Raw genomic sequence first — 24820 nt, forward strand, 5'->3', positions numbered from 1 at the left:
ACTCCCCTTCGGTAGATTTCCTTACCAGGCTCCTGGGCCCTGCGCTCCCCTGGTCTCTCCCCTGCTTGCAGCTCTCACCGCTGCAGCCCCAGGCTCCTTGTTGATCCTCCTCTTCGGCTGCCCCAGGGCTCAATCCTAGGCCTCCGGATTCCTCTGCACCCTTTCACTAGGTGGTCTCATCCAAGCCCATGGCCCTAAATACCATCATCACGTTGATGACTCCCGATTATTTCATTTACATTATTTTTATTTTTTGACTCCTGATTATTTTAATCTCCAACCCCGAACTCTCCAGCAAGCCAAGTGACCGCATGACCTCTCTTCTGGGATATCCAACAGGTGTCCCAACCTTAACATGCCCCAAACAGAGTCCTTTCTTTTCTTTTGGAGAACGAGTGCACAGGTAGGGGGTGGGGGGAGGAGCAGAGGGAGAGAGACAGAGAATCTCATGAGGGTTCCACGCTCAGCATGGAGCCCGACGCAGGGCTCGATCCCACAACCCCGGGATCACGACCTGAGCTGAAATCAGGAGTCGGATGCTCAACCAACGGAGCCAGCCAGGCGCCCCTGCCCCCCCAAAAATTCTTGACTCCCTCTTCCCAAACCTGGTCTTCGCCCATCTTAAAAACGGTCAGGGGATGCCTGAACCTCGGAGTCCTGATTCCTCTCGTTCTCTTATGTCACAAGTCCCCAGGGGCTCCCTCCAAAACCCCTCCTGAATCTCGGCCCTCTCGTCTCTGAATGTACTGCTGCCCCCAGCCCATGTGGCCGCCATCCTCCCCGAGACAATGACCACAGCCTCCTACCTGGCCTCTGCTTCCTCTCTGCTGTGCCCGTGCCCCCCACAACACAAACACACTTGATTGTCTACACAGCAGCCAGGGGTTTTTTTGTTTTGTTTTGTTTTTAAGTAACTTAACAGGTCATGGCAACCCCCTGCTTAAAACCCCCTAGCAATTTTCCACTACACGGAGAATAAACTCCAGTGCCCTTCAGGGGCCGATGAGGCCTATGTGATCTGGCCCCTGCGGACCTCTGCCCCGGCTCCTATCACACTCTTCCTCCTCCCTCCACTCCCAACACACAGGTCTGATGGCTGCTCCGTCATCCCGCAGGGCTCACGGCCACCTTGGGACCTGGGGGCTGGGCTGGAGCAGTCTCGTCCAAGATACCTGCAAGGTGGGCTCTTCCTTGTCCCCAGAGAGATCTTCCTGCCCCTCTCTCGAGCCCTCACCCCATCCGGCCCCCTGTCTCTCCCATCGCCCTGTTTGATTTCCTTCCCGTCTCTGAAACGGTCATGTTTATCAGCTATTTAGCTTAGCTACGGTCTCCCCCGCTCAGACTCCAGCCCCAAGACAGCGGAGGCCCCGCCAATCCCATCCCAGGGCCCAGCAGGTACCTGGCGCACGGCTGGCACTCAACACTGACTTTGGAACTAAAAGTGCCCAAACGCAGGTACTTTTCTCCAGGATGGCACTGTTCTCTGACGACGTTCTGAGAACAAATCTGATCGGAGAAAAACGGCGGCCTGTTGTTTCACCGTTGGATCATTTTCCACCTCGCTCTGGCTTCTGATCTGCTTTTGAGGTACGGGATCTGAGACCCCAGGGGTGTCCATCTACGCTCATTCCCCGCCCTTTGCCTTCCGGAAGCGGGGCGAGTAAGCTCTAACTAAATTTCTAGTTCACCAAGCTACTGCTGCAGAGGTTCCGCAGCAATTTAGAACGAGGGGCCCTCAAGCCCATGCTACACCACAGGAACCCGGCTTCAATCATCCAATTGCAGGATGGCAGGCTACTATTTGCCGACTGTCAGAAAAGTCGATTCTCAAACCACTCTTTTACATGTTTATATGGATGTGTTCTCTGTTTAGCGGAGGCACAGAGCAAGCGCGTGCTGGGAATTAATCAGGAAAGAGCCATTCGAGGAGGACGGCACGGGCAGCTTCAATGACTAGTTCTGCACAATTACCGCCACGGAAACATCTGGTGAGACAGAAACTCTCATTGCAAGAGGGGAGGGGGTGGTGGGGAGAGGGCTTTCGGTCCGGCATGGCCAGGAGGTGGGCACCGCGGCTCTTATAATGAGATGGCCGGCTGTCCGAGGGTGTTCGTGTACATTCCGCCAACGGCCCGGAGCACCGCCTGACCTCTAGCCGTCCGCTGCCCCAGCTCTCTCCAAGGCGTCTGGCGGAGCGGGGACAGAAGGAGGGAAGCAGGTGCACTGTCAAATGCCCGCAGGGGCCAGGGAGGTGGGAGACAGATGCACTGACGTAGGACCTCAGGGCGTGATGGGGGGCGTGGGGAGCTGGGAGGCTCAGGCCTTGCCTGATGGTGCTTAAATCTGAGACGTTTCCAGCACTCTGCGGCCAAAGAAGCAGCATCTGTGGGTGGATTTGGCCCAACGATCACCAGAGTGGGCTCCCTGGCGGGGAACCATGCAGTGGCCACTTGTCCGGGGATTCCAAGGGTGAAGAAACTAAAAGGCTGCATCGTCTCACGCAGCCCTTGGAGCAAATCCGCACGGTGGGCATTAGGACCCATCTTGCAGATGAAGACAGTGAGGCTCAGCCTTCCCTGAGGTCACGCCGCTCGTGCGCACGAGCGGTTAGCCACTCTGCCTGGCATCTCCCTTGGGGTCAAGCTAGATCCAGAGAAGGTCTGGCCACGGGCAGAATCCCCTGCCCTGGCCGGAGCTCTGACTCCACGTCTAGCTTTTAGTAAGTTCCCGTGGACCCAGTCTCTCCCGTCCCCACCCTGGCTCCCTCCTCACCCCCGGGGGCAATCACTGTGGGCACTGGGTGGGGAGTGTGTGCACATGTGCCCTTCCAGATTTTTTCTCCGTATCTACGTACATACTGATGTCCCCGTCACCGCCGCTCAGGGGCGGGGTTAGACACCATGTGAGATGCACGCGTGCAGTGTGGAAGATTCTGCGCGTCCCTATTGCTCGGGGTCCCCGCAGTAAAGCTCTGTATGTGGTATGTCTTTGGACGTGGATATGCGGAGAAGATTCTCCCGCTTCTAAAGAACCAGGCTGCTTCCTCCCTTTCCAATAAGCAGCCCTTTAGTCCTGACTGTTTCCCGCTTTGGCCTGGCCTCCAAGAAGTCCAGGGTGAAATTTTGCCTACCGCCTTAATCTTTAAGAGTCATGTGCGCGCACATGTGTGTGTGTGTGTGTGTGTGTGTGTATACTCTTGTCTCCTTGGCGCTCATGTTTTCTTCCTTGCTTAACTAGAGGTACCTTTATGCCCCTGTCGATGCTGCCTCAAACCCCTTCCGTAATGGGTTTTCAAAAGGACGCTTCGTGAAACCCTACGGTTGGCATGTGATTTGTGGGAACACCCTTCCTCGTCCACATCCCGACTTTGTCGTCCTTCTGTATCTTCCTTCTTTACAGGCGCCGAGAACCAGCCATGTTGAGACAGTCATGCATTTTTAATACATCGGTATTAATATTATTCCAATCTAAGTCATTTGACTGACTCTGCAAGGCCAATTCCCCGCGTGGCCCCGGTGTCGAGTGACATACCCCTTCCAATGAGCGCACGACTGCTCAGCAAAGATTAATGGCGGTGCAGCTCCGTGGGTATTTGCATTCATGAAGTGCTTTCCCCAGAGACAAACACCTGCCTGAGGCACCGCCGGCAGAATGACATTTGGAGCCAGCCCCGGCTGGGCCTACATGCTGAATGCCCTGGAGGGTCCGTGAGAGCAGACCCTTCCCTGGGCACCCAACTGAAGTTGGGCCAGAGGCACGATGGCTGGGCCTCATTCATGGGAAGCCTGGGGGGGCCATCCTGAAGGCCCCGCTCCGTAGGCTCTGTCACGAGATAGGGGCTTTGGGCGGACCGGGAGGGGTTTACCCTGACAGTAGGCTTATCAAGGGCGGGGGTGAGGGGGGCTTTGGGGTTGAGCCACTGCTGCCCGGGACCCACCGTGCAGGCTTCGGGACCTGGCTCAGGGGCTGACTCGTCCAGGAACCCCTCGGCCCTCCCTGTCTGCCCCTCCTCCCCTCCTCTGGGCTCTCGGAGCTGGGCTTACAAGCTGGATATGGGCAGCTGAACGTGCTCTGTCCCGGAGCACCTGAACTTGAATGTTTTATGGGGAAGAGATCTCAGTGGCCTTTCACATGTCCCCTGAGAAGAAGGACAATGAAAACCATTTTTGTGATGGAGAAACTTGAAGAAGACGGTGAGGCACCGTGACATTTAACAAGCACCTAGTACCTGCCGGGCTCTGGGCCAAGCACTCTGACCCTCCCAACGTCACACACTCAGGACAACAGACGTGGACGGGACCTGACAGATCGGGTCACAAGCAGCTCTATGGCTAAATCTGTGCCGGGCTGGCTCCCGGAGCAGTTAAAAACTTCAAAACGAGTCGATAAGATCTACAAATCGGGAGCTTTCACGTAACAATGTGCATTTCCGGCCTCTCTTGAACATTGAGGCCACCTGGCATCATGCGGCCAGGGCTGAAAGGCAGTGGCTGCTGCCTTGATGGGGCACAGCTCTCCGGTGACCACAGTCTCCACTGAAAGGCAGGACCATGTGATGGGCACCAGACCGCGTGGTAGTCATGTGACCACGGGCAAGATGCTCTGCTTTTCAGTGCCTCAGTTTCTCCATCTGTAGAATGGAGCCCATCACGCCATACCACGGGCAAGTTGCTCTGCTTTTCGGTGCCTCAGTTTCTCCATCTGCAGAATGGAGCCCATCACGCCATAGGATGGCTGGACGGAAGAACTGGGCTGATACATGCAAAGTCCCTTTGCCTACTGCCTGGCACACAGCACGTACTCACGAAATGTAAGCTACCATCATGGTCTTGTACCCGTTCTACCGCCCCGGACGTATGTACCTGCCAAGGCCGCTACTCAGGGCTAACGTGGCCGGGAGACTCCCTGCTCCCCTTGTTGCAGGCAGAGGCTGGCAGCAGGCACAGGAAGAGTCTCATCCACTCTCGCATGGGGCTCAGCATCACTCTCCCTGTCTCAGGTCAGGACTCCCCTACCTCCGGGCCGAGGCACACGGGCAATGTGGCCAGTTCACCCAGAGCCAGTTTTCAAACGTCGTCAAGTGGTCCACAAGCTGTACAACCCCCTGCAGGGGTACACCTGCAGGGCAGATTTGACCAGGGGGCACAAGCCGGGGATATCGGAGCCTCAGCAAACTGAGGAACACCTGGGGAAGCATGTGACTTGGTGCCTGGAAGGGTGCGGCCGGAGATGCCGGAAGAGGCCCGGGGCAGGCTAGAGGCGCGCAGCAGGCTTGTGTGTGAAGACACAAGGACCCTGACGTCCCCGAAAGGCGGGGTCCGTGATAAGACAGGCTGGGTGGCCTCGTGGGTTAAGCGTCTGACTTCAGCTCAGGCGATGATCTCGCGGTTCGTGAGTTCGAGCCCCGTGTCGGGTCCTGTGCTGACAACTCAGAACCTGGAGCCTCTTTTGGATTCTGTGTCTCCCTCTTTCTCTGCCCCCTCCCTGACTTGCACTCGATCTCTCTCAAAAATGGATAAACGTTAAACAAAAAAATTTTTTTAAATAAGACGGGCTAGGCACTCCAGGTTGTGGGAACAGCAGGGGCAAAGGCGTAGTGAAGAGGACAGTGTTATGGAGACCAGAGGGAGAGAAGAGTTGGGCAAGGACGGAAGAGCCAGAGGGGCCGGTCTGGGGGGCTGGGAGCCGGGGAGGTCCGCAACACACACGCACGCACACGCGTGCAGGGTCCGGGCGAGCATCGCACGTGGGAGGGGCGACATGGTGTGATGCCCGTGTCACTGTGCCGGGGAGACTAGCAGGGGCGGGGAGGACGGTGGCGGTGATGGAGCTCTGCCACGGCTCCCGGGTGCGGATGTGGCCTGGGGTCGCCACAGCTTCCTTTCTCAATAAAAGTCGAAAATCCCCATTTTCATGTAAAACCGCCCAACTTTTCGAAGTTGGCAACGCAAAGAATTTTGCAAAGGCCGTTGGGAGCCGGCTGAAATCTGTCTGCGAGCGGCCTGTGGTTGGCCGGGGACACAGCCTCCGTGGTGGCCTTCTTCCCAGGATGGACCAGGGAGGGGTCACGGCAGGGGGCTGTGCCACTCTCCCTGGAGGCTTCGAATGCAGCTGCGAGGTCCCCGGCTCATGCCCCGACTCATCCCACGTCACCGCACCGGCCTCGTTGAACTGTGGTTCGTTTCTGATGCCGCTGGGTGTGAGCTAGCAGGCGTAGACAGCGCATCTGATTCCTGGCCCCAGCACAACAGCGGAGTGTGGGCGATCGATAAGCCCCTGCTGATGAGGCTAAGGGCTGAGAGGCTAAGCGAGTAGAGATGGAGATGGGGGGGGCGTCTCGCTCGGGGGTCTGCGGGCCGATGGGGCAGCTGGGTCCTGAAGGAGACAGGTTTTGGCCACAGAAATAGCAGGACTTAGGGATGCCCAGCGAGGGGCAGAGGGAGAAGAGGAGGACTCGGGGGTGGGAGGCCGCAAAAGGGAGCAGGGGACCAGACCGGCTGGGACAGACCAGCCTGGGCTCGGGGATGCGGCGTTGGGAGGGTCCGTGGACTGCTGGGCAGAAATGCCAAAGACAAGCGTCTGGGGGCCAGGATGAAAGGAAGCTCGGTTCAGAAGTTAAGCTTTGGGGAAGGTATAGATCTGGGAGCCGATGAATTTGTCCGACGGCACGTGACTTCTGTGTTCTTGGAGAAAAAGTAAAAAGACCTCGTTTGGATATCATTTCCTATGTGTTCCCTTCTCGTGGAGAGAGCACCTCAATTTTCCACCAGGCATCCATCCTTCCCCCAACTTCTCTTCAGAGGGATAACGTGAACCCCACCCCAGGTTGCCTGGCCGGCGTGTCCTAGATCTGGGCCTTTCAGGAGGACAATCTCTGCAAGGGCTGATGTAATAAGGAGTCTGACACCATTAAGTGCCACCCCTTGGAGACTGAGGATGAAGCCAATATAGAGGAAAGCAGAGATGCATGGTAGAGGGAGGTAGATTCTGGACCACATCATGTGAACTCCTGGATCCTGCCATGCCTGAAGCCAGATTCCCTATACTCTCTTGTTACAAGAGCTGATGAACTCTCTTTTGTGCTTATGTCAGTTTTTTTTTTTTTTAAGTTTATTTATTTATTTTGAGAGAGAAAGAGAGTGCAGGAGCGTGTGAGCAGGGGAGGGGCAGAGAGAGAGAATCCCAAGCAGGCTCTAGCACTGTCAGCATGGAGCCTGATGCAGGGATCGAACGCACAAACCATGAGATCATGACCTGAGCCAAAATCAAGAGTCAGATGCTCAACCAACTGAGTCACCCTGTGCTTACGTCCGTTTTAATTAGGTTTTCTGTTCTTTGCTACCAAGAGAATCCTGACTGATACTCTATCTCTGGGACTGAGAACTTTAATCAGTAGGCTCAGCTACTCAGTCAATGCTGGTCAAGGCAGGCCGGAGGTGGGAGGGGGAGCCCCAACCCCTAGGGGGCCCAGGATTTACTGAGACCGGCACCTGCATGCGGGCAGCCCTCCCCTACTCAGACATCTGTCTAGCCCAGCTACCACTTGTTCCCGCTACAGTCCGCACAGCCCAGGGCAGGGGTCTCGGCTTCCGTCCTGGTTCTACATCTGTGCACTCCTCCCTGCTGGGAGGTCGTCTGGTCCTGAATCCCCAACCTGCTGCTTGGATCCTCAACACCTTGTTGAGGACCCTCTCCGAAGGCCGAATTCTCTGCTTGCCTCTCCTGCCCCTGCAGGCTGGGGGCCTGTTTCAGACCCAGGACTCCTGGGGCTCTCAAGGTTACCATGCCCCTAACCTCCTGAGTGTGGACTCGGCTCCCAGATTTCAGCACCCTCTGGTGACTGACAGTGGCCTAGACCAAGCCCGAGGTCACACACCTGGGTCGGTCCCCTTCCCACCAGCCACCCTACTAAGATGCATGGTGCTCCCCAGGCTCGAGGCTGCCCAGACCCTGCCATGGGGCACAGTCACCAGGTCGCTCAGACTCGGCTGTACCTCAGTTGCACCTTTGACTTCAAAGCTACTGCCACGTTTGGTCTTAATCCAAACAAAACAACTATAAAAAAAAACAATTTGGGGGGCACCTGGGTGTCTCAGTTGGTTGAGCATCTGACTTCGGCTCAGGTCGTGATCTTGGGGTTTGTGGGTTTGAGCCCATCATTGGGCTCGCTGCTGTCAGCGGGGAGCCTGCTTCGGATCCTCTGTCCCCCCATCCTCTCTGCCTGCATTCTAACAAAAATAAACAAACATTTTTTAAAAACCCAATTTTTATGGCACAGACACAGACACTCTGATCAATGGAACAGGATAGAAAACCCAGAAATGGACCCACAAACATATGGCCAACTAATCTTTGACAAAGCAGGAAAGAACATCCAATGGAATAAAGACAGTCTCTTTAGCAAATGGTGCTGGGAAAACTGGACAGCGACATGCAGAAGAGTGAACCTGGACCACTTTCTTACACCAGACACAAAAATAAACTCACAATGGATGAAACACCTCAATGCAAGACAGGAAGCCATCAAAATCCTCGAGGAGAAAGCAGGCAAAAACCTCTTTGATCTTGCCTGCAGCAACTTCTTACTCAACACGCCTCCGGAGGCAAGGGAAACAAAAGCAAAAATGAACTACTGGGACCTCATCAAAGTAAAAAGCTTCTGCACAGCCAAGGAAACAATCAGCAAAACTAAAAGGCAACCAACAGAATGGGAGAAGATAGTTGCAAATGACATATCAGATAAAGGGTTAGTATCCAAAATCTATAAGGAACTTCTCAAACTCAACACCCAAAAAACAAATAACCCGGTGAAGAAATGGGCAAAAGACATGAATAGACACTTCTCCAAAGAAGACATCCAGATGGCCAACCGACGCATGAAAAGATGCTCAACATCACTCATCATCCGGGTAATACAAATCAAAACCACAATGAGATACCACCTCACACCTGTCAGAATGGCTAACATGAACAACTCAGGCAACAACAGATGTTGGCGAGGATGCAGAGAAAGAGGATCTTTTTTGCATTGCTGGTGGGAACGCAAACTGGTGCAGCCACTCTGGCAAACAGTATGGAGGTTCCTCAAAAAAATTGAAAACAGAACTACCCTATGACCCAGCAATGGCACTACTAGGCATTTATCCAAAGGATACAGGGATGCTGTTTCGAAGGGGCACATGCACCCCCATGTTTATAGCAGCACTATCGACAATAGCCAAAGCATGGAAAGACCCCAAATGTCCATCGGTGGATGAATGGATAAAGAAGATGTGGTATATACATACAACAGAGTATTACTCGGCAATCCAAAAGAATGGAATCTTGCCATTTGCGACTATGTGGATGGAACTAGAGTGTATTATGCTAAGCGAAATTGGTCAGAGAAAGACAATTATCATATGACTTCACTCATATGAGGACTTTAAGACACAGAACAGATGAACATAAGGGAAGGGAAGCAAAAATAATATGAAAACAGGGAGGGGGACAAAACAGAAGAGACTCTTAAATATGGAGAACAAACTGAGGGTTGCTGGAGGGGTTATGGGAGGGGGGGATGGGCTGAACGGGTAAGGGGCACTAAGGAATCTACTCCTGAAATCATTGTTGCACTCTATGCTAACTAATTTGGATGTAAACTAAAAATAAATAAATAAATTGAGACAATTAGGGATACTTGAACACGAACCGGGCTGTGGCGCACAATAACCAATTACCGCCAGGTATGACAGTGGCATTGGAGTTGCATAAAAACAAACTCCTTATCTGTTAGAGATGTGCACTGAAGAACTGATGAGTGGAATGGTATGAGAGCCACAATCCATGTGGTGGGAAGTAAATGAAACCAGAAGGGCGGGATGCCGATTACCACGGGAGCAGGTGAGGGGTACGTGGGTTGTTTGAGCCCATCTCTTTCCTTCCACGTTTGTTTGAAAATTCTCCCTTCTGCCCCAAACAAAGGCCTTGTTGGAAATGCAAACGTTGTCCTGGGATGAAGCGAGTCTCCCCGTGGGGCACCCCATAAGCACCAGGCCCCTCATCCAAGCCACCATGACCCTTAGCTAGACGATGCTAGAAGCCTCCTGTGGGGGCTCCCTGTTCCCTCTAAGCCACTCCCCAAACAGCGGCCGGAGTCATCTTTTAAATTCCTCATATTCTATGACCCCTGGCTCAAAACCCTCCAATCACGACGCCAACTGCTAACACTTGTATAAGACTCACAAAGCCCAGGAGTCATTCTGAGAGCTTTATATGTATTAACTGAAGAATAATTACCCAGTTTTATGGATGAAGAAACGGAGGCACAGAGATGCAGAGCAACATGCCCAAGGTCACACAGCCAGGAAGAGGCGGAAGAGGAGGAGCCAGGACTTGCCCCAGCTGGGCTGGCCCTGGTGCCTGGGCTCTGACCACTTCTCTGTATTCTGCCTCTCCGGGCTTAAGATCTGAGCCAGGGAGGCCCACGCGACCTGGTTCCCACCCATCTCAGGGACCTCCCCTTACCCTCTCCTTTGTTCAGTATCCCCGGCCGCGGCCTAGACTCCTATCCTAGAAGTGCTAAGCATGTTCCTGCCTCGGGGCCTTTGCTCCGGCTCTGGCCTCTGATGGAAGGTCTCTCGCTACTCAAAGCAGCCCGGACTCCTCCTCCCCATGCCCCTCTCCCACGGCCCTATTACATCGTCTTCGGGACACTTAGCGCTACCTGAAATTACATTATTCGTTTATATCCTTGTCCGTTGCCCTTCCCCACGAGAAGGGACAGGGCCGTGTGGACAGGGCCTTGTCTGTTTGTTCAGCACGGCACCCTGAGTGCCAAGATCCGTGCGGTGCCACACACGGTCACCAGCCACAGATGGCGGCTGGCGTTGCAGTCCAATTAAAGGTAAGATGCAGCTTCTCGTAAGAGATAAGCGTGGGCAAGAATGCAGAGACAAGGGAACCCTGCGCACCGTTGGTGGGTCCGTGACATGGAGCAGACACTGTGGGGAACAGTATGGAGGCTCCCCCCAGAATGAAGAGCAGGACTTCCACGTGATTCCGCAGTTCTGCATCTGGGGATTTATCCGCATGAAATGCAATCACTAGCTCGAAAAGATACGGGTACCCCCATGTCCACCTCAGCATTACTTACAGCAGCCAAGACACGGAAACAACCCACGCGTCCACGGACAGGGGAATGGACGAGGAAGTTGTGGCACATACACACAGTGGAATATTACCCAGCCATAAAAGATGAAACCTCGCCGTTTGCAAATGGATGGACCTTGAGTGCACTGCGCTAAGTGAAATAAGTCAGACAGAGAAAGGCAAATATTGCATCATCCCACTCACACGTGCGGCTTAAAAAAAACCCAAACGCAGGGGTGCCTGGGTGGCTCAGTAGGTTAAGCCTCCGACTTCGGCTCAGATCACGATCTCGTGGTCCGTGGGTTCGAGCCCCCCGTTGGGCTCTGTGCTGACAGCGCGGAGACTGGAGCCTGCTTCGGATGCCGTGCCCCCCTCTCTCTCTGCCCCACCCCTGCTTGTGCTCTGCCTCTGTCTCTCAAAAATTAATAAATGTTAAAAAGCAAACAAACAAACCTGAACACATAGATCCAGAGAACAGACTGGTGGTTGCCAGAGGCAGGAAGTGGGAGGTGGTGATAAGGGGGGAGGAGCACCAAAAGGCACAAACTTCCAGGTACAAGATAGAAAAGCCCTGGGGATGTAACATACAGCACGGTGACTGTAGTTAACAATACTGTATCGTAAATTTGAAAGTGCCTAAGAAAGTTGATCTTAAAAGTTCTCATCATGAGAAAAAAAATTTTTGTAACTATGTGAGCTGGTGGACGTTAACTAAACTGATTATTTAGTTTCGTTTATTATTTAGTGATTATTTGCAATATGTACCTATCTCAAAGCCTGTACCCCTAAAACGAATACAGTCTTATATGTCAATTACACCTCAATTAAAAATAAATAAATAAGGGGCGCCTGAGAGGCTCAGTTGGTTAAGTGACCGACTTCGGCTCAGGTCATGATCTCACGGTTCATGAGTTCAAGCCCCGCATCAGGCTCCGTGCTGACAGCTCAGAGCCTGGAGCCCGCTTCAGAGTCTGCGTCTCCCTGTGTCTGCCCCTCCCCCTCTTGCACTCTGTCTCTCGCTCTGTCTCAAAAATAAATAAACGTTTAAAAAAAATTATAAATAAATAAATAAATAAAATAAAATAAAATGCAGTTTCTTAGTTACTGGCCACACTGCAAGTTCTCAACAGCCACCCGTGGCTTGGGGGTTACTGAACCGGCCGGGGCAGACACAGAGCGTTGATATCATTGTAGAAAGTTCTCTGGGGCAGCAGGGGCTTAGACTGCCATAGCATATCACAGAGTTACACCGCTGGGGAACTCTGACATCCATTCATTCATAAACTATCTAAGGAGCAGCTTTTCTGTGTATGAAATACACCCCTGGGTGTCCGTCCTGCCTCACTCACTGTTGTGACCAACTGGAAGTGGCATCGGCACCGGTTATGCTGTGGGCGAAGATGGTGACAACGTGCCTGTCGTTCCTGAAGGGTGCCACCAGATAGCAGATAACTAACAGGCTTGTTACAAAGGGAAACACAGACCCTGGGGAGCGGCCGAAAGCCCACTTTTTGGATGGGTTACTGCACACGAGAGTAAGGGAGACTTCTGGTTCCTTCCCCCTCTCTTCTGCAGGGGTGGGGGTGGTGCTGAGAAAAAAACCAGAAAAACCAACACCTCTCACGCTCCCCTCTCCACCGTGTCCCCTGCAAGTCACTAGCTGGGCCAAGTCGTGGAATCTGACAAGTATCAAAAAATGTGACAGACGTATTATCACATCCTCCTCCTGAGCCCGAGGCCGACATCACTGATCAATCACACACCCTCTTCTTTTTGAACCAGAAGGAAGGTTCCAGATCCTTCCCAAGACAGCACTCCAGGCAGCCATTGCCAAGCAGAGCTGGTAAAAAAGACACAGTCTACCTGCCCCCTAGGAGCTCGCTACTCTAAGCCCCAGCTTCTTCACCTCCAAGGCTGACACCACCTTGTAGGATTATTGGGGGTCATCGAGATGATTCATTCGCTCAGTTATTGGTGTTATTTGGGTGCCTCACGCCCGCCTGATGGACGCGGCACTGGATAAACGGCAGCTGTGACAAGGACAGACATCTGTGTGCTGCCTTCTGTTTGCCTGTGTGGACGGATTCCAGCCTCTGTGTCTTCCCTTCCCCTGAAGTCCCTCCCCTCGGGGCCAGCCCACACCCACCGCCTCACCTGATGAGGGGGAGAGGAGCCCAGAAAAGTTAGCCTGGGGATTTAACGGGCGGCATATTTTGCAATAAGAGAGGCTTCCCTTTTTCTAGCACCTTCTCGTCTTATGTTCTCAATACGCCTTGGTTGGATTAGCTCCCCCCATTTAACTTTTCTTCCTTGGATTCCCATACACAAAACACTGTATTAACAAGCCGTGTCTACCAGGCTGAGCTATATTTCCTATAAAGTCTCAGTTTATCTCCTCTAAAACACACAGTAATAGCATTCTCCGGAGAATATTAAATCAAACCAACCTGCCGCTGCATTTGTTTGCGCTTTCTGCCCCCGGTAAATTCTGGCAACAGACGGGTGTGCGTTACATAAGCAGCACCCCTGTCAGGGACTGCAGTCCTCCGCACTCCACTCTGCGTGTAGAGATACCTCCTCAGGACTCTAATCCCCGCAGCCGAGGCTCCCCAAAGCACCCGCAACGACACCCTGACGTCCTGCTCCTCTTTTTTATTCTTCGCACACAGGGAAGCCTGAGTGCAGGTTCAAGAAGAAAGGCGGGCCGCGGCCAAAAGGGATGAAGCTTATCTGCTTTGTAATCCAGCACATCAAATCCGCTTTTCTTGGCCTGAGACGTATAGTCAATGACAGGGCTGAGCCACAGGGCACGGGCTTGGGCAGTCAGCACTGTTCCATTACTCATTCCAGAAGATGCTGACGACCACCTGCCAGGAAGTGCCCAAGAGGAGAGAGCATGGCCCTACCTGCTGGTAGTGTCCGCGGCTACACAGGGGTGGGGGTCCCACTAGGGCCTGGAGGACAGCCCCTAAGCACACAGCTGGACGCCCGGGGGGGTTGGGGGGGGTGGCTGAGAGAATTAGCAGGAAGAAGTACAGGATGGGGGGGGATGGGAAGGAGGGAGGAGGGGCAGACTCCCCTGGACTTGATCCTCAGCTTTAACCTTCCGTACGAGCCTGCTCAAACACCCGGAACTCTGATTCTCTGTGTCTCATCTGGATATCAAAAAGTGTAAGACAGCTGCTTGTGGGTTCTGGGGAATGAACTCATTCCTTCAGCTGGCAACCATGCATTTCTACTTCGCAGGGTCTTGACGTGGAGACAGCACAGGTCCTGCTCCCCAGGTGCCCACGGTGGTCTGGGGGAGGAAGGTGTCAATCCCAGTATGGGGATGATGGAACATATTCATGAGGGCCAGAAGTGGCATAAGGGCCAGGGGTCAGGGCCAGCTTCCTGGAGAAAATGATGTCTCGTTTTCCAGGAATCTACGGCAGAGGCGGGCACTTCGAGCTGAGCCAGATGGGAGGGTCCAGGGCCTACAGGGTAACTGCCGTGTGGGGTGGTAGAGAGTCACAGCAGCTGACACTCCGGAGCGTGGAGCCAGCAAGGGGCAGGGGCTGATGGGAGACACAGGGCCTGGCGCACAGGGATTACGAGGCCCTGATGTCACGGTAAGGGGTTTGACCTGGGTCCTCTGGGACAGGGGGAGCCTCTGAGGGTGTGAAGCAGCAAAGAATGATGATCAGACCTCCCAGGGGCTACTGGAGACGACTGGAGGCCTGGGCCTGGGGACAGCGAGAGCAGTTCAGAGGCTGCACCCTTCCACACCTCAGTGCCTTTGCACATGCGGGGCTCCCCACCTGGGACCCGCTTTCTTCTTTTCTACCTTGGCTCTGTGCTATTGTCTCTTTCCGCCACAGCTCAGTTGTGTGCTCCAAGCCCCTTCCCTGAGCTCTCCCAGCCTGATGCAGGCTCCCTCCACGTTCCAGGGGCTACAGTCTAGACAGGCCAACTCCAGCCCAACGATGAGTTTGCTTTGACTGTATAGTGGTTTCAAAGGAATTTCAATTAGCTGTTGACATTTACAAACCAGAAAGGCTCCTATCAAATTCCAAATTCCCAACTCCCTGGGAATGTTCAGATGACCTAGCAGCACTGGCTGGCATTCCTATATAGCAGCCATTAACTGAAGCTGAAAAGTGGCCTTCCCTTTACCTAAAGCATGTGCTTACCAGTTTGCCACACTCCCTACCATGCCCTGCCGTCTCTTTTCACAATATTGAAGCTGAGGACCAGTTTCCATCATTCATCTCCCTTGCATTATTGCTTCCCTGAGAACAAGTTGGAAGGGAGAGCAGAGCAATTCTTGTCCCCATGTCTGTCATAAGAGGGGAAACAAGTCAGGCTGAGGGGGTCTTGTCCTTCCTCACACACTGAGTTCCCTGCTGAGTTCCTGGGCTTTCTGTTTGAAACCCTGGGCACTCTGCAGTCACCTCTGTCAAGGCCTTCAGCACACTGCGTCCTATTTTTACAATTACTTGTCTGCCAGCTTTTAGACCAGGAGTACCTCCTGGACAGGGACTGGGTCTGTGATACCAATGTCCTCCGAACTGATCAGGAAGGCCGATGGTACATATGCTCAACAATAAATGTCGAATGAAGAAATAAATACAAACGAGGGCATGAAAAAACAGCCCAGAGAAGAAAGAAAGCATAAGTGCCCAGGGGTGGGAGGTGGTGTGGGGGTAGAAAGGAGGGCAGGGATGCCGAAACCGGGGGGACAGAGGAGCACAGAGGTTAAGAGCCTCACTGTTCAGAGTGGGGTTCTCACCCCAGGGACACTGGCACAGGTGGATGCAAAATCTTGGGCTCTGCTCCAGACCCGCTGAATCGGAACCTGCATTTTAGCAAGAGTCCCGGTAAGGTATCGCAGATTAAGGTCTGAGAAGCCCTGGCTAAGTGAACGGGCCCAGAGTCTGACTGCGTGGGTTCAAATTCTCACTGTGACGCTTCCTTGCTGTGTGACTTGGGGCATGTCACACAACCTCTCTGTGTGTCTGTTTCTTATCTATTAACATTGAGCCCCAGTTCCGGCAAAGGGCGGCCACACCTGCCAGCTGAGGCCCTGCTCCTGGTGGCCCCAACCATGCAGTGTGAAATGCACCACCAGGCATTCTGCAACAGGCAGGAAGGGCCGCAGTGGGGCCTCCGCGTACCCATTTTGCAACTTCAGCACTCAGGCTGTTGGACAGCGCTAAAGTGCTTCCATCAGTCAAACGCCCAAGGAGTAGTGGGGGGGGGGCCCTTACTTACACCATCAGCTGTCCAGTAATTCCAAACCTTGATCTTGGCTAGATCAAAGTCGTGCAGGCGGCTCGTGTTGCGGATAACAAAAAAGAGCTGGAGCGGCGGGTGGAAGGGGCACGTCCACAAGGAGGGGTCTTTCTTGCTCTGAAACACCAGCAAGAGAGGGAAGTCGTTAGCCCATTTTCTGCCTCTCCCCAGTGTAAACAAGCTGAGGGCAGGAGGCTAGGCCTCCTCTCCGTAATCCGAGGTGGGGTCTTAGATCTCAGCCGCCCGGACTGCACTTTGTAGCAGGTACTGACTCATCCCTGGCACAGGCTGGCTCGAGGGCCTCTCTGCTCTGCCATTCGGACTGAATTTAAAATGCAGCGGGCTTTATTCTAATTGATCTAATCAGCTCTGGGGAGATGGCTGGGGATGGGGAGTGAGAGGGGAAGGGAGGTTGGGAAAAGAGCCATCACTTGTGCTATTCATTAACCTGGCAAACAGAGCCTTTGGTTTTCTTTTGTAAAAACCCTGTAGAATTAAAAACATTTAAAAAATAGAAAAGGAAGAAAAGAAACCGGTGCAGGCACTGGGACGGGGCTGTGGCACCGAGCCTCAGGATTTGCTCTGTTCCCTGGCAGGGTTTCCAGGCCTCAGGACCCCAGAGTGTGGTTTCCGCCCACCGGTGAGGCTGCCAAAGCCGCTCTCAAGGCCAGAGGAGCAGGGAAGCCCTGCTGCCGTGTGCATTTTGCACCAACAAAATTCCATGCCACAGGTGCTTTAGATGCAGGTGGAAAAAGCCAAATCTGGGGACTCTTCTCAGCCCCAGCTGCCTCTACGTTCTGTCCCGAGAAAACTCACAGCTGCTCCCAAACAGCCCCCTGCAGGCTCGGCCTCAGTGCCTTTGCACAGGCTGGGCCTCTGTTTGCAATACTCTTCCAGCCCCTCCCTCCCAGGGAAATTCAGCCCAAATGTGCTGTCACGCCCACAGTCACCCCTTCCCTGTCACCGTCACTCTCTCCTCTAGGCACCTAGGGTTCCTTGCAGTGCCTAAGGTTAGCATTTTACTCAGTGTCCCACAACCACCTGTTTTCCAGTCCAGGTCAGCCCTCCACACACTTGACTGTGAGCTCAAGGGAAGCGTCTGTGTAGAGTTTCCGCACGGTTCCCTGGCACATGGTAGATGCCACAGAATCTTTGTCGAATGAATGAATGAATGAATGAATGAATGAAATTTACCTCCTAATAGCTGTCTTTTGATTGCAACTAGAGAAGAGGCTATAAGCTCATCTGGCCTGCCTAGCTGTTTCGTTTGGCTCATGAAGTATTCAAAAACACTGTTGCCAACATTTAAAGATGGGGAGATTTCGCCTTTCCCTCCAGAGCTAGTGTGTGGACAGGCAAGATGCAGGGCAACACAGGGCCCCTAACAGCTGCTGGCTGGGGCCTAGGGCACAGCTCCCATGGCCGGGCCGGCTGGGGCTCTCGGGCACCCCAGCCCCCACAGCTCCCTACAGTTTTAGAGTTTTGTTTTGTTTTAAATTTTGAGAGAGAGAGGGAAAGAGTGTGTGTGAGCTGGGGAGGGGCAGGGAGAGAGAGAGGTGGGCAGAGGATCCGAAGTGGGCTCTGTGCTGACAGTGGGGAGCCCGAGGCAGGGCTGGAACTCAGGAACCGTGAGATCATGACCTGAGCCGAAGTCAGATGCTTAAGTGACCCACCCAGGCACCCCAGCTCACAGTTTTAGTCTCACACCTACTTCTCTTTCCAGGTTATGCCCTGTCTGGCCCCTGCGGGCAACTGAGTCTAGGGTCCCCACCTAGTGGCTGACAGCTGCAGTAAGTCCCATCTGCCAACATCACCACCACATCTCTGATACCAGTGAAGCTGTCCCTTTCACCTAAACGGAGCACCGCCGTGTATTTGAGAAGGTCTCAGCAGACTCCTGTCACCAGGACCAGGCCGGCTACTTGACACAGCCAGGGGAGGAGACTGGCCGACGACGCTGGGGTTTTGCTGCCCCCCAGGAGATGCGAGGCCCAGGCTCCAGCTGCGGGGGGAGAACAAAGCTGGCTTGTTCCAGTGACAATGGTGCCTTTCAGGAGGGAGGAGGTTGCTTTTGTTAAGGGGGAGAGAGGGGTTCAAGGGGTTCTGACTTATTCCGGCCAAGTTTCTCAAGCTCTGCAAGAACTTTTAGTGCTCTGGGCAGCTGCAAGGGGTCAGGAGACCACATTTCAGCTTCCAACGGGTGCATCTCATTCGTTCCCCAAGTTGGGGCCTAAACTGGGTCACTGTGGCTGCTTGACAAAGGAAGAGTCTGAAGGCTGACCCTTAGACACGGGCGAGGGGACTGTCATTGATTTCCCATCACATTTCTGTCAGCAGGAGGGATAACAGGAGGACTAAGTGGGAATCATGGTGTTCAAAGTCAAAGAACATTAACCTGCGGGTAACTCAGGGCCTCATTAGCAGACAGAGTCTCTGAGATGAAGGCTGATGGGAAGCCATTGAGGGCTGGCCGAGGCACGCTGCGCGAACCCCCGGATGCCAGGCCAGCAGGCCGAGCGTCTGCTGCACCTGTCCATCACAGGCAGTAACAGAGACGGCAGAACAAGAATCAGGGTTCCCTCTTGCCGCCGCTGTGACCTCACTGGGTTCTCTCAAAGCCCTGGGAGGGGACGAGTGCTGTAACCCTCCCGTCACAGCTCAACAAGGGAGCAAAGGGTGTGGCTCGCCTCAGTGGTGGAGTAAGGATGTACACCTATTTTAATCCATTAATTCATGCTGTCTTAGTTTGTATTCTCTCAGAAGCAGACCCCCGAGTCAAGGATTTGAGTGTCAGGAGATTATTTGGACACCAAAGGAGCATGGGGAAGAGGAGGGGAGGAAAGGCATTCCATAAAGAGTGTGTTACCAAGAGAGCCCGCTCCTGTGGCATCTGGAGCTCAGTGCCACCAGGGAATCTGGGAGCCAGAGCAGAACGTGCCCCGGAGCAACTCCACCCCCAGGACAAGGGAGCTGGGGTATTCATACCCCAATGCCCACCAGCGTAGGTTGAGGGCTGCTCCTGGGGGCTCCATTCCCCACCGGTTTGGGCCCGCTGCACGGGAGGCAGAGTGGGCCCCGGAGGCCAGAAAAGCAATCCTCCGTCAGAGAATTATCAGTGGGAAGTACAGCCAGCACGCACAGACGTGGGAAGGGCCAGAGGGCCGGGGAGGCTCTCACAGCGTCTGTTACCCATTTGCTCAATACAAATACCCTCCTGTGGGGCAGGTGCCGAACTACAGTCAGGGGTGGGTGGCGGAGCCTGGCCCACCAGGTCCCAGCTCTGCACTGGTCGGGGAAGCAAACAAGTAATACTGCCAGGAAAAAAAACCCAAAAACAAAGACAAACCCCAACCAGGCAGGGATAAATTCGACAAAGAAAATAAGAGTGAATTCTTAATGGCCAATGGAAGGGCATTTTTAGAATGGATGGTCAGGGGAGACAGGAGGTCCCTTTCTCATTCCTAATTAAGGTGCTTCCCTCTTCCAGAATTAACCTAATACAGATCTACCCCCTTCAGGGATATGCTGGACTGCCCTCAGAAGTAGCCCCAATTTAATAAATTATCATAATCAAAAGGAACAAGCTATGGACACACACAGTTTGGATGGATGTCAAAGGCATTATACTGAGTGGAAAAAGCCAGTCTCAAAAAGATTACATACAAGATGATTCCTTTTATATAGCACTCTTGAAGCGAAAACAGATCAGCGGTTGCCAACGTTAGGGACGGGTGTGTGTGGGGGGGGGGGGGTATGGCTGTAAAGGGTTGCGAGGGGGAATCCCTCTCTGGTGATGGAACTGTTGTATTTTGTGTTTGTGTATTTTGATGGGGTGGTGGTTACATGAATCTACACATGAGTGATAAGATTGCATAGGACTCATACGCACACGCACACGAATGTGTGTACAAAGGTGTGCACCTGATACTAATGTCAATTTCCTGGGTTTGATAATGTGCTACAGTTATACAGGATGTTAGCACTGGGGGACGCTGGTGGGCAAGGGCACAAGGGACCTCTCCATACTTTTTTTAAAAAAATGGAGATATACTTCACATATATATAAAGTCACCACCTTCAAGTATGCAATTCAGCGGGTTTGGTTTTGTTTAGTATATTTCAAGGTTGTGTCACCATCACCACAATCTTTTTCCAGCATATTTCATCACCCTAAAAGAGAACTCCATACCCAATGTGTGGCCTGCCGGGTCTGGGTTCTTCCACATCCCATAATGTTTTCGAAGGTTCATCCTTGTTGCGGTAACAATCGGCGCTTTGTTCCTTTTTACAGCTGGGTAATATTCCATTGTATGGACGTACCACATTTTCTTTATCCATTCATCTGTGGATAAACATTTGAGTTGTTTCCACCTTGTGGCTATCATGAATGATACTGCCATGAACATTTGTGTGTAAGTTTTTGTGGGAACACATTTTCCGTTCCCTTGGGTCTGCACCTAGGAGTGGAACTGCTGGGTCATAGGCTAACTCTACACTCAACTTTTGGAGAAACGGCCGAACTATTTTTCACCACGGCCGCACCATTTTACTTTTGTATTCCTGCCAGCGAGGCATGGTTTTTCCACATGAATTGCCAATACTTTATTATTTTCTCTTTTCTTTTCAAAAACTGTAACAACCTGGTGGGTATGAAATGATACGTCTTTGGGGTTTTGATCTGCATTTCTCTAATGACTAATGATGTTGATAGCATCTTTCCTGTGCTTCTGGGCCATGTATGTCTTCTTTGGAGGAAAGTCTATTCTGAGTGCTTTGGTCATATTTTCATGAGGTTGCTTGTCATTTTGTTGTTGAGTTTCAGATTTCTTTTCTTTATATATTCTGTATGATAGACCCTTATCAGATATACGATTTGCAAATATTTTCTCCCATTTCATAAGATGTCTTTTCAACTTTCTTGATGAATGTCCTTTGAAGCAAATGTGTTTTAAATTTTGATGAAGTCTGATTTATCTGTTTTCTTCTTTTGTTGCTTGTGCTTTCCGTGCCATATGTAAGACCTCATTGAAAAGCTCAAGGGTATGAAGATTTATACCTGTGTTTCTTCTAAGAGTTTCACAGCCTTAAAGCTTTAAAAGTTCTAAGGTCTTTAATCCACCGAGTTAGTTTTTGCAGATGATGTTAGGGTAGGAACCCAACTTCATTTTTTTGCATCAGCAATCCAGTTTGTCCCGATATCATCTGCTAAAAAAATGATTTTTTTTTCTCCACCCAATAGTATTGGCATCTTTGTTGAAAATCAGTTGCCTGTAGAGGCACCTGGGTGGCTTAGTCGGTTTAGCTGGTTAAGCATCCGACTTTGGCCCAGGTATGATCTCATGCTTTGTGAGTTCGAGCCCTGCATCGGGCTCTGTGCTGACAGCTCAGAGCCTGGAGCCTGTTTTGGATTCTGTGTCTCTGTCTCTTTCCGCCCCTCCCCCACTCTCACGCACACTCTCTCTCTCTCTCTCTCCCTCAAAAATAAATAAACATTAAAAAAAGAAAAGAAAATCAGTGGACTGCAGATGTATGGGTCTATTTCTCTATCAATTCTGTTCCATTGATCTATATATATGTCTATCCCTATGCCAGTACCACAGTCTTGATTACTGTAGGTTGGTTTTGAAATTGGAAGAGTGAGTCTTCCAACTTCCTTCTTTTCCAACATAGTTTTAGCTATTCTGGGTCCCTTGAACTTCCATACATATTTTAAGATCAGCTTACCAATTTCCACAAAAAAAAGGCTAATTGGAATTTTGATAGGATTGCATGGAATCTGCAGATAATTCAGGGAGCGTTGCCATATCAACAGTATTCCAATCTGTGAACATGAAATGTCTTTTCATTTATTTGGGTCTTCTTCAATTCCCACCAACAGTATCGCATACTTTTCAATGTACAAGTCTTTCACTCATTTGGTGAAATTTACTCTTAAGTATCTTATTTTTTTTTTTATGCTATTTTAAAACAGATTTTTTTTTTCAGGGCACCTGGCAGCTCAGTCGGTTAAGTGTCTGACTCTTGATGTTGGCTCAGGTTATGATCTCATGATCTGTAGGACTGAGCCCCGCGTTGCACTCTGCACTGACACCTCAGAGCTTGCTTGGGATTCTCTCCCTCCGCCCCCCTCTGCCCTTCCCCCGCTTGCACGCGTGCTCTTTCTCTCTCTTGAAAGAAATAAACATTGGGGCGCCTGGGTGGCTCAGTCGGCTGGGCGTCCGACTTCAGCTCAGGTCACGATCTCGCAGTTCGTGGGTTCGAGCCCCGCGTCGGGCTCTGTGCTGACAGCTCAGAGCCTGGAGCCTGTTTCAGATTCTGTGTCTCCCTCTCTCTCTCTGACCCACCCCGTTCATGCTCTATCTCTCTGTCTCAAAAATAAATAAACGTTAAAAAAAAAAAACATTAAAATTTTTTTTTTAAAAAACAGATTTTTTTCCCTTAGTTTCCTTTTTCAGATTGCTCATTGCTAGGGTATAGAAATACAATTTTTTTTTTTTTTGTATATTAGTCTTTTATCAACTTGCTGAACAGGATTTTAGTTTATCAGTAGTTTTTGTGGATTCTTTAGGGTTTTCTATCTGTAAGATCATATCACCCACAAATATAGTTTTACTTCTTCCTTTCCAACCTCTTATTTTTCTGTTTATTTACTTATTTAAGTTTTTATTTGTTTATTTTGAGAGAGAGAGAGCACACGTGGAGGAGGGGCACAGAGAGAGGCGGAGAGAGAGAACCCCAAGCAGAGCCCAATGCGGGGCTCCAACTCATGAACCATGAGATTATGACCTGAGCTGAAGTCGGATGCTTAACCGACTGAGCCACCCAGGGGCTCTTTATTTCGTTTTCTTGCCTAACTTCCCGGGGAAGAATCTCGAGTACAATGTTGAACAGAAGTGGTGGAAGCAGGCATCCCTGTCTTGTTCCTGATCTTAGTGCAAAAGCTTTCAGTCTTTTACCAGCACGATGCGAGCTGTGGGTTTTTACAGATGCCCTTATCAGGTTGAGAATGTTTCCTTCTCTTCTTGGCTTGTTTGTGGTTTTTATCATGAAAGGGTGTTGAATTTTGTCAAATGCTCCTTCTGTATCTATTAAGAATGTTACATGACTTTTTCCCCTCTATCCTATTAACATGTTGTATTATATCGATCCGTTCTCATATATTGAACAACAAACCATGCATTCCCGGGATCAAGTCCACTAGGTTTCAACGTATAAATCTTTCTATGAACTGGGAGACTTGGCTTGCTAATGTTTTGTTGACGATCTTTACGTTATATTCATAAGGGCTGTTGGTCTATAGTTTTCTTTTCTTGGGATGTCTTTGGTTTTGTGATCAGGGGAAGACTGGTCTCATAAAATGAGTTTGGAAGTCTTCCCTCTTCTTCATTTTAGAAGAGGTTGTGAAGGATTGGTGTTAATTCTTCAAATATTTGGTATGACTCACCAGTGAAGCCATCTGGTCCTTGGTTTTTCTTTGTTGGAAGTTTTTTTTATTATTAATTCAATCTCTGTACTTGCTATAGGTCTAGCCAAATGGTCTATTTCCTCTTCACTCAGTCTTGGTGATTTGTGTCTTTCTAGGACGATGTCCATTTCATCCGGGATATCTTTATTTGTTGGCATAAGATTGTCCAGAATATTCCCTAACCATCTTTTCTTCCCTGTCAGGTAGACTAATGTCCCTTCTTTCATTCCTGATTTTAGTTATTTGAATCCTTTCCCCTTTTTCCTTGCTGATCTAGCTGAAGTTTTGTTAACTTTGTCGATCCTTTCAAAAAACCAACTTTTGGCTTCACTGATATCCCTTTATTATTTTTCTCTTCTCTGCACAAGGTTTTTGTTTTGTTTTGTTTTGTTCACAATTTCCTGCGATTCTACGATTATTTCCAAACCAAAAAGTACAAAAAAATGTATTGTGAACATTTATGTGCTGGGGATGTAGTATGGTGAGGACAAGAATGTATAGCTAAGTGTGGGGAGAGGGGAAGACAGATAATAAATGAGTGAACAAGACCATTTCTTAATGTGAGAAGCGCCCTGAAGAAAATGAAGGAACAGGATGTGATAGAGACAGGTGGGGAAGACTGGGGTGGCGTGAGAAAAGAGTCCTCCACACAGGAGTCAGGGAAGGGCTTGCTGAGAAAGTGGTATTTGGGCTGAAATTCAAATGAAGAGAGAGGAGGTAGCCACACGACACTCTGGAGGAGGGAAGCTCTGGGCAGAGACCAGAGGTGCAATGAGCTTCAAGCGTCGGAAGAGCAGAAGGAAGCCTCTGGCTGCTGGAGCCCCGGGGCCCGAGGCAGTCGAGGGAGCCGAAGGCCTGTTCACAGACAGCCTCCCAGGCCACGGGAGGCATGAGATTTCACTTCTAAGTATACTGGGAAGTCATGGCTGGGGTTTTAAGCGGGGGAGGGGT

At 51.3% G+C, this 24820-nt stretch overlaps 1 protein-coding gene across 4 annotated transcripts in view; it reads right to left on the reverse strand.

Moving 5' to 3' along the window:
* KATNIP (katanin interacting protein) overlaps window positions 1–24820 on the reverse strand; it is a 193512-nt gene that overhangs the window by 36885 nt on the left and 131807 nt on the right. For all 4 annotated transcript variants that reach the window (XM_047087184.1, XM_047087185.1, XM_047087186.1 and 1 more), the window contains one exon: window positions 16384–16521. In XM_047087184.1, the coding sequence (XP_046943140.1) occupies window positions 16384–16521 (138 nt within the window). The remainder of the gene's footprint in view (window positions 1–16383; window positions 16522–24820) is intronic.

Source organism: Lynx rufus, unplaced genomic scaffold (assembly GCF_022079265.1).
Source record: "Lynx rufus isolate CCGP_SWC_20201006 ecotype Redwood Valley unplaced genomic scaffold, mLynRuf1.p SCAF_23, whole genome shotgun sequence".
In the NCBI taxonomy this organism is placed as follows: domain Eukaryota; kingdom Metazoa; phylum Chordata; class Mammalia; order Carnivora; family Felidae; genus Lynx; species Lynx rufus.